A 10,066-nucleotide genomic window follows, 5' to 3' on the forward strand; every position below is an offset into this window, starting at 1 on the left:
CCTTTTTTGGAAAACTTTATTTGAAGACCTTATTCTGACCGATTAGACCTTCAGGTTCAGGTGGAATTTGGGAGGAGCTATAGTGGGCATTATATGAGGTCACCAAACTCCATGTAGCAATAAGAATAGGTGCGCAACACACAATTCTCCTGTCCTGCATTAATATGACAGCTATATAGTGATCCACCAAATACCTTAATCTAAGGATTTACTGCAAATTAATTAACAAGATCCCTTAATTAATGCTTAACTGATGGCAGGGGCACTGGAGAGATCAAACGGTTAATCCTCGGTATGTTAACACATGCATACACTGTCTACTGCAGGTGTCAATAATTAGTAATCAAGATCTCAGTCATTTTGAATAAAATTAAGTCTCATATGATTTTGGGCTATTCACAGCAAGCATAGAGATAACCAAAAATTCTAAACAAAACCTCCCACAATATTTGACTGCAGAGGAATAAATGCATAATAAGCTTTATGGCTCCTGAAGTGTAATCCCACCGATTTCTATTTAACCACATGCTTTTTCTCAGTTTGCTAGTGTGATGAGAGAGGTGTGTGGAAAACTCCAAAAATAAACATTTCAGTGATCCTCTTTCTCGCCTCTCTCCAAGATTCAATACTTAGTGCTTCTCCTCCCCATGTAATCTAAAATGTTGTCTGAAGTGATTTTGGACAATCAAGACGCAGTACCATTCATTTGGAAGGATATCACTGTAACAACGAGGCGTATAACATCATACCAGACAAGAACATTTCCTTTGGAATGACATTTATTACACGAGCAATGAGTCTCTAACTCGAAATGTACAAAAAGAGCATGTTACATCAAACCCTTTCTTGATCTTAGTTTATTGATCTTTGATTGGTATAGCCGAAGTGTCATTATTTCCATGTCCTCAGTGGCAAGTCCCATGAGGATTTCAACAACTTTCTGCATTTACATTTTTAGAATAGAAAAAAAATGCCAGTAAGCCACACTACATTCAGCCATCATGTAGAGTCCATCATGTTTCCACCACAATTCCTTTGTTTCACTTAAAAAAAAACAACAACAAATATTTGGGCTAATGATCATTTTGTCCATCACTACTGTTGCTGCACTACTGAAACATTTTAATAAAACAATCACAATCCTTTTCACGAACATTTTTAGCATCTTTAAAATGAAAGAAGGTAGACTGAAACGCACAGAGGAAACAAAGCTGCCAACATTTAGATATAAAACTCAAAATCCAGTGTTATAAAATTACAAATGTGCTTCTGTACAAGCAAAACCGGTCTGAACTCTTTTTCAATTAACTTCTTGTTTTGAAAACAGGAAATTGCGGTCACATAATATGATCATGTCACGACAACGGCAATGACAATCCATGACACAGCATGTAGCATATGAAGCAGTGGCTTCAGAGTTATGGTTTGATACAGTTGAGTTAATAGTCAATCACATGGACAGGATCCAAGAAAGAGTAACCACAGCAGTGTGGATCCATGTAAGCAAAACCAAACTTTAGATTACAGTGACCTGATGGTAACCACCCTCTTATAAATAAATGTGTTATGGTAAAAGCTGACTGCAGCAAACAAGGAAATCTCTTTAAAAAGATGAACATGACCAGCATTGTTGTGCTATTTTCAGCCAAAACTTCATTGACCTTTTTGATATTTCAGTACCATCATTTATTCCACTGGCAGTGAACCAGTATCGGAACAGCAAGATCTAATTTCAGAAGGCGGCCATCAAACCATTTGGAAGATTGTTAGACTCTACAGTGACCCATTAAGAAACAACAATATCAACATTAATTCCAAGAATATAGCATCTGTCTGTCCATCTGATTCAGGAGGAATTGGTCTACAAAAGACTTCAAATGAATGATGTAATAATTATAGATATTTAAGGTTCAGGTAAATGTGTGAGATGTGTTGTTGGTCAAAGAAATAGTGGAAAGGAACATTTGCACTGGTAGGGTCTCAACTCTGAAGAATGTGTGACAGCTGTAAAAAGAGCTCAAACACACTGGCATTTGCTTTTGGCCAAGGCAAAAGACCAAAATAGTGCCAGCAGTCCTGCTGCTGTCCTGGCTCAAATGTCTTAATAAGGCCTTCATTAAGGACACGTGGTATTAAAACAAATTACTGATCTATTACAGTGACAATATCACAAATATTATAGCCATTTGAAAAGATTCATCTTTTCTTTTCCATTCATCAGGAATTATTTTGCAGTGAGCCAACTGTGGCTTTTAAAACCTTGATTTGAGAGCTAAAAAAGATTTACAGCTGAGGTCGTAAGGTTTACACACTTGTAAGAGATGCGTAGGTCACGGCATGTAGGAATTTCACTTATTTTTGACGTTTGGAAAATGTGTGTAATTAGCACACAAACACAAAAAACATCTTTAGGTTCCTTTATAAATTAATTGTGGGTCTTCTGAACAGCCTCTGGATTAAAAGCATGGTTAGTGTTTGTTACTGAATACTGATGGAAACTTATGTGTCAGCCAGTTTAACTTCACCCATTAGCTTGAATCACATTCATTATAATAGGAAGACACAAGGAGCTCAACTGAAGTTTGCTGCTGATGACATGGGCTCAGAAAAAGGGGTTTGTGGTAACTTATCTGGCCACAATAATCACAGCGATGTTTAGAGGGGAGATACTGAGCCAATCAACCCCCAAAAGATTGCACAATGCATCTGAGTCTGTTTTGCTGACAGTGGAACTAGTGCACTGCAGAAAAGAAGCTGGGTGGAGTAAGTAAGATGGCCTCAAACTATCAGCCAGAGGGCTGAATGTTAGACCCAGCGTGGTTTTCCAGTAGGAATATGACCCTAAACACATCAAATCTCTAAAATTTGAAACATGCTGATTAATTTACAGTGTTTATTGTTGATTGTATCATCTGCTACTGTGTCCTCTTCAGAGTGAAAATGCCCACTGACTCTGAGACAGTCTGTTTACAAAATAAACACTGAAAGTTAATCGGTGCGCTCCAGTCCCTTGATATGAAAGCTGAGATATAAAACGAAACAGACCTTATTTTCAGAACACCCACAATTCATTCACAAAAGAACCCAAACTTCTGAGTTTATGTGACAAAGACTTGCGTACATTTGGTCGCAGAATACATGACCCTCACAAGTGCACATGAACTTTTTAACTTAGCTGTATTTATGTTCTACTCCATATGGGATAAGCCTACAAAAGTAGACTGTAAATTATCCCTTACTTGAGATGTTCCTCATGAGCCATTTTAAGTTAACCGAAGCACAGCAAGTACATTATCATCACATCAAATATTATTATACAGTTAAAGACAAAGTGTTAAATACTTCCAATGTAAATGTTATGCATGGCTGTACTATAAGGAATAGTATGTTTGTTTTTTTTTTATAAGGAATAGTATGTATACACTGCTAGTGTGTGTATGATGCCTCACAATGCACTTCAAGTACTGCAACTTAAACCTAAACGATGTTTGCAGTCTGCCTAAAATGAGCTACCATAGCTGCCATTAAATTCTGCCCAGAAATTGCTTCAGAGCTACTAGAGATTATTTTAGTGCAAATGCAAAGTTCTGTAACATACATTGGGTGGATATTAAGGCCATCATTTATAAACATCAAAAAAATGAATAATAAAGAATCACAAAACTCCACAAGTGTTCCTAATTTGGATGTTGTAATTGTTGGACTTTCTTTGTCAAATAAAAGTAAAAACCTGGATTCATGAGGCCCAACGTTGATGTCTTCATCAAGAAACCTGACTCGATGGTTGTCTTAGCGGACTCGAAAAAGGTTCACACAATTAATATTTCATACAGATGAAAACAGAAAAGAACTTTAAACAGAAAAGGTCTGCACTTAAGTTAGACAGTATTACCATATTAAATTACATCCATGTATAAAAAAAAAAGAATTCATACACAAGTCTCAACAATAAAAATGTTTGAACTATAGGAAGAACCCTTTACACTGGGATGTTATCAGGGAAGCATCAAAATGGTTAAGAGCTTTATTTCCAGCCAGTTTGCACTGCATTACAGCTGCCATCAACATGATGGGAATGTGAAACTTCAATGGGGTGTGCCAAATCTTTCACATCAAGTTTTAAAATGCAGCAGGAACTAAAAAGACACTTTAGGCACATGTTTGTCTATTTAAAAGATGCTGACTGGCAAGAGGCCCTGGACACATTCGAGGTGACATGAGAACACTTCCATTAGCCTGTTATAATCATCGAGTTTACATTATTGTAACTGCTGCATAAAATAATTCTGATTATGTACACACTTTGACTGCACACACCTCGTCATGCACTGTTAAAGTTTAAATATCCAGTCTTAGAGGCTTTAATCAAGCTTTCAGATTCTGAGCCTGTATTGTGCATTCAGTGAAAAAAAGTTTTGTATTTGTTCATCCCTTCATGCCTTAGATCCAAATCTCTCATAGCTTTTGGGTCTTGATTGCCAATGAGGAAAAGATTTCTGTGCAGCAGAGAGGCAGTTTCAGTATGGCAGAACAGTGAGCTGTGGTTCTGGCCTTGTTTGACCTTAGGTTCCTGACACACCAAGCCCACAGCTGGTGACCGGGCTGTACTTTAAGTGTGTGGATAACCACCGTCCATAATTTTTGCAGTGTGTTCTTCACTGATGGCACTAATCGGACCTTATCTGTGGCTGTTTGGATGATTAAGATGTTGAATTAGCGACTGAGGCAATTAGAGAGAGCTCTCTGACTGACCTAGCAAATCTCTGATTTCACTGATTAAGTCTGGCTGCTTCTTGTTTTTCACCTCTACTTTTTCTTTTTGCACTGGCTAAAGACCACAGGCTGACAACAGCAGGGTAGGTACGATGTCCATTGAAACTTTAAAAAAAAAAAAAAAAAAAAAGGGCATATGCCGATATTCTCAAGTCATAATCTGAGCATAGAATTAGACAATTGTCACAACTTCTTTGGCCAAAAAAAAAAATGGTGGTGTAGTTTGCTTTGCTTTCCGTGATGTTTCCTGGATTACAAATACACACTGCTGACTAAAATATTTCCTCTCACACAGGTTCAGAACATATGTGCATGCTGGCGGTCAACTGGCCACCAGCTATAGTGTTATGATGAGTTTAAGTGCAACTTTTAACAGAGGCAACAAAAAGTCTTTTTCTGCACCAATTCTTTGAGGTCGGCTTGATGTGTCAGGGCCCTAAGGCAGTCGGCAGCCAAAATGTAGGCCACAGCCCACTGTCGGTGTGAGAGAGTCTGGGGGTGGGTGTGTATAGTGGAGCACTTTACTTTCGGTCCATCTCTCTCTGTATGCTCCAACCCCAAAACCTGGCCTTCCTTTGCCCATCACAGTCTAAAGGATTACTGTCTAGCATTAGTCTAGGTCTAATCTGCCTTTAAACTGGTTTGAGCAGCTCTTTCCCCCTCTTTCTCACCATCTTCCTCCTGAAGGCTGGCTTGCAGCTTAACACAGATGCTGGTGTCACCGCTACACAGCGCCTGAAGGAAGAGGTCTGTGTGTTCTTTTAGCCGGTCTAGGTCGTTCTGGGTGCGTCGGTTCTGCCGGTGGAGCTCCTTGGTGCGGAGTGCGATGTCTAGCAGGCCAGATTTGCTCAGGATGTTGTAAGTGTTGCAGAAACGCTTCCTCTTTGTATCAGCATCACCGTCACTGTGGTTACATTCTCCTGAGCTGTTCTCCTGGGTGACCTTCCGGGGAACAGGGAGTGTTTGTTTCTTGGAGCCAGTGGCGTGAGTGAAAGACAGGGAGGTGGTAAACTCTGTCTGGCTGACAGCTGATGAAGGCCTCTCCCTGGCAGGACTGCTGCCGGCACTGGTTTCTGTTGTGTGGAGAGAAAGTCGGCTCTGAAGCTGAGGAGACATGGTGCTGGGGGTAGCAGGAAGACTGGGAGTGGTTGAGCCAGAGTTACTAGCACCATCACACAGACTTCTCTGCTGCTTCTCTCTGTGTTCCTGGTGGTTGGAGGCCAAACTGCTACCTGTCTCTGACCCTGAAGAAGAGGAAAAGGAGTAAGAAGAAGAGGAGGAGGTGGAGGAAGATGAGGAAGCAGTTCCTCTCCCTGAGGAACTGGAGCTGTCTCCAGGATGTGGAGCAATCTTGGGGTAGGATTTCAGGATTGGAAGATACTTCTTAGGGCGTCGGTGTCTAGAGGAGGCCTCTTTGTGGGCAGGGGAAGCTTGACGAGAGACCACAGGCTGAAGGAAGACCACCCGAGGCTGCTGGACCACAGGCTGAACCACCTCCACTGTGGGACTAAACCCCCAGGGCTTCAGAGCAGGAGGATTATCTCCAGGCTGCAAAGGCAACAAAGTCAAAATTGAGAGCTTTAAAAAGTGTATGGAAGTGGGGAACCGCAACACTCAGAGACTTCCAGCTAAAATGTATTACTTACTAATCAGCCAATGAACCCATAAATTATAAACTTTATAATGATATGAACTAAACATTTGGTATATGACAAATAACTAAAATTAGCAATAGTTTTTCTAGAATTCATCATTTTTCTGTTGATTAACTGTCAGAAATAGTTTCAGCACCACTGCCCTCCCAGTTTTGTCATGGCCACATATCAAACCAAACAGTTGTTCTATGACAACTAATTCCCCTTTAGGGGACAGACGCATGATGCAGGTCTACAGACCACACGTTCATGAGACAGCTGTCACAGGTCAATCGCTGGTTGTCACCATTAGCAGAGACTCTAGCCTGCAGTGTAGTTCTATATACTTCACTGTTAAACTATGGAATTACATTACATAATTAAAGCTTCTCTCAGTATCTCGCACACTCTCACTTGCCCTCACATATGTGCTCTCCTCTTTGTCTCTGTAGGCACTGAAATTAATTTTGTACGCTAATATTACTGAATTGATTTCCATCCCTAATAGAGATGCCTGGTCACCTGCGTTCAACCCATCAGGAGGAGGGTCGGATGACGTGTGCTGACGTGCAGTCCATTCATTCAGACAAACTGCAGATGCAGGTTAGACCCACATCACTGTGTCTGTCAGAATGGGGTATAACTAGTACCAATGTAAAATACTAAAAAATACAGACAAAATAACTCGAAACTTGAAACGCACAAACTATGCCAGCAACAATTCTATTTAAACAGAAGCCTACAAGTTACAAATATATTTTAATAGCTGACATTGTATTGACATACTGTAATGTAAATAAGCCTTTTTATCTAATCAATGAAAATGTTTGTTGTAAGGTTTAACACAGACTAGAGTGATACCATTGAGTTTAGTTAACAAAACTACTCTGCTCAACAAAATGAGGTCAAAATAACTTTACTACAGGACCATAAATCATTTAAACATCTTTCTTGGCTTTCATTGTCTAATCTTTTTTTTCTATTTTCATTATTTAATGAAATCTAAATTTAATTTTGAGCTACTTCTACTTTACTTTTATGTCTGTTGGTCAGCAAGGAGTCTGGACCGTGTGTGTTTGGTCAGTCTTTTTTTTTTTTTTGGTGACAGGCAGCTGTGACTGGATTGTGAGACACATTCAAGTTAAACACAGGCGCAATAAAACTGGACCACAACTTTCCTGTTGTGACCTGGTTAAATCATTGCCTGAAGTTAAAAAGGTTGAGGGTTGAACCTGAGTGGAAGAGGAGAACAAGTTCATCCACACAGATAATGTTATGAGGTAATAAAGGTTTCAGTTACAGGGTTAAGGTTTTGCAGTGTAGCAGCAGTGTACCTGCTTGAGAAGGATGTTGTTCATGATGATCATGGGAGAGAGACTGGAGTAGGAGCCTCCTACCACAGCCAGCTTAGAGGCCTGGGGCCCCGAGCCAGTAGTCTGCTGTCCCTGCTGTACAACAGGAAAGGGTGATTCCTCAGAGTCTGCGGTGTCCATTGTGCTCATGTGCTCTGAGCTTGCATCTATAGGCCAGGAAGAAGAGTAAATGGGGTTCAGTTAAGTGATACCTGATAATCTAAGCACATAAAATTGTGGAAGAGCAAGGTCGAACCTGAGAATCCGGAGTCTCTCTCTGAATCAGCCCGGGAGTCTCCAGACTTCATGATGTGTGGTCTGTTTGCTGCCTTTGAGTGGCTCTCTGCCTTCCTCTTGGTGCTCATCTCCTTTCCCGCTGTACTGACAATGTCCTTGGCTCAGCAAGCTCTCACAGCAACTACATCAGCATATCAAAGGCTGGGAATCAAACAACACTCAGTGGACCCTCTTTTCATGTCAATAGAGTTGTGTGTGTGTGTGTGTGTGTGTGTGTGTGTGTGTGTGTATGTATATATATATATATATACACACGAAACACAAAAGGGGCTAGTTATACTAGTTATTTTAATATTGTGATATAAAACAAACGCCTCTTCCTGGTCTTAAAGGCTGCATTAACAGTTACAGTTTTTCTGACCTTAGCTACTGGACAGTTCCAGGTGAGTGTAATGAACAATGAAAGCCTATAATATTACCTGTCTGCCCATAATTCTTTCACAAACAGCATATCTATTAACCTCTCCTAGTTTTGCACGATTAACATAATTGAATAAAAACAACAAAAGCCATAGATGTTATAACTGTTACACAAAATATTGTAAAAAGTAACGTTACAGATGTCAAAGTATTAAATTAGCTAAAAATATAAAGATAACAACGTTGCTAAATTGTGTTGGTATGAGGCTAACGTATTAGTAACGTATACCATAAACGTTACATTTGCATGACATCTGAAAAGGGAGTTACTTGGAGTATAATATTTGATATACTGAGTATATACTATATATATATATATATATATATATATATATATATATATATATATATATATATATATATATATATACACACACACACATACATACAGTATATCTCAATCTTAATATTGTGTTAATGTTCATATTACTATTCTTGTGTGCTGCCCAAATATTTGGACAAATTATATTTTGATGCTTTAGCAACATTGTTTTTGAAGCTTCCATGCCAATAAAGCCCTTTGAATTGAACTGAATTGATGTATGACGGCCTAACTGCTAAAACCAACTGAACACTTCAGGAATGCAAACAAGACGAACGGACAGTTAAAGTTAGCACTTTGGTTAGCTAACGCCACGTTACGTAACGTTAACTTGGTTAAATGCAAAGCTAATGCTAGAGCTTTAACTGATACAAAGATACAAAACACCACAAAACGTTTGAGAAACACAAAAGAATATGCGTACTTTTTCCCTTGGCGCTGTTTCAACGACGCTGTCTTCAAAGCTGAGGGATGTGAGCTTGCAGCCGGATCGAGGTGTCTGCTCTTTATCGGCGATTTATTTTTCTCCGTGTGGTTGTTGCTGCTGCCCAGCTACGTTGACTAGAACTCGGTGTTCCACATTACAATACACGAGTCAGACCGCCCCTCCCCTGTACGTGTCACATGCGGAACACGGTGGCAACAGCCGCTAACCGCTGCAGTTTAATTGTTCTCTGCGAGCGTCAAAACGGAATATAGGCAATAGGCGGCCCGTGTGCTTAAGCTCATCTAAAGACAATTGTTCCCGGACGGCGAAAAATGCAAGGGCCCGGATATTCGTTACAGCCATTCTGCCATATTTGGTAGTTAAGGGCGTGGCCTTGTCTAGGGTCTCGTACACGTCACATTCTTCAGGCTGCTACGCCCGCCCACTGATGCATTTCCTGGCTTCTGATTGGCCGGCGCAGCCAGCAGCTGAAAAACGTGACCGCTGCCAAATGTGTGGCAAGTTAAGGACATTGTGTTCGCCCCGCCGTTAGGAGGTGTACAGTGCAGACATCTCAAATGTGCTGTCGGGGAATACAGTGACGTGAGGTTTGGAGCGTAAAGTTCTGGTGTATTACATAATAAGCCTGGTTGGCTTACAGCTAACCCAAGGAGAGCTAGTTTTCTCTCTGCTGCATGTTTGAAGAACTAAACGAAACACTTCCACTCAGAACAGAACGTCCTCACGTGCAGGCCTGCTGCTCTGAACTACTCTACTTTTACTCTTACAGCTCTTTTCCATGCCTGCAATAACAAAATGGAGGATGAGGTGGCTAGGTTTC

General features: G+C 40.4%; 1 protein-coding gene across 2 annotated transcripts; it reads right to left on the reverse strand.

Moving 5' to 3' along the window:
* Positions 1 to 761: 761 nt before the first annotated feature.
* On the reverse strand, positions 762 to 9,584 carry cipcb (CLOCK-interacting pacemaker b). 2 transcript variants are annotated; one of them, XM_044170282.1, is made up of 4 exons: positions 9,223 to 9,584; positions 8,016 to 8,197; positions 7,742 to 7,926; positions 762 to 6,321 (listed from the first exon to the last, which is right to left on the reverse strand). In XM_044170282.1, the coding sequence occupies exons 2-4, from the start codon at positions 8,122 to 8,124 to the stop codon at positions 5,395 to 5,397; spliced, it is 1,221 nt and encodes a 406-aa protein (XP_044026217.1). In that variant the 5' UTR covers positions 8,125 to 8,197; positions 9,223 to 9,584; the 3' UTR covers positions 762 to 5,394. The 2 variants fall into 2 exon arrangements, with proteins under 2 accessions (XP_044026217.1, XP_044026216.1); XM_044170281.1 differs by having other exon boundaries at positions 8,016 to 8,177; positions 9,223 to 9,582.
* Positions 9,585 to 10,066: the final 482 nt, after the last annotated feature.

This window comes from Siniperca chuatsi, linkage group LG16, assembly GCF_020085105.1.
Source record: "Siniperca chuatsi isolate FFG_IHB_CAS linkage group LG16, ASM2008510v1, whole genome shotgun sequence".
NCBI classification, from domain to species: Eukaryota; Metazoa; Chordata; class Actinopteri; order Centrarchiformes; family Sinipercidae; genus Siniperca; species Siniperca chuatsi.

Excerpts from the sequence above, each read along its gene's own strand:
- cipcb (XM_044170282.1), bottom strand. The coding sequence starts at position 8,124 with ATGAGCACCAAGAGGAAGGCAGAGAGCCACTCAAAGGCAGCAAACAGA. Across the intron at positions 7,927-8,015 it reads GAGAGACTCCGGATTCTCAG|ATGCAAGCTCAGAGCACATG; the intron begins GTTCGACCTTGC and ends CCTGGCCTATAG. Across the intron at positions 6,322-7,741 it reads ACAACATCCTTCTCAAGCAG|CCTGGAGATAATCCTCCTGC; the intron begins GTACACTGCTGC and ends TTGCCTTTGCAG.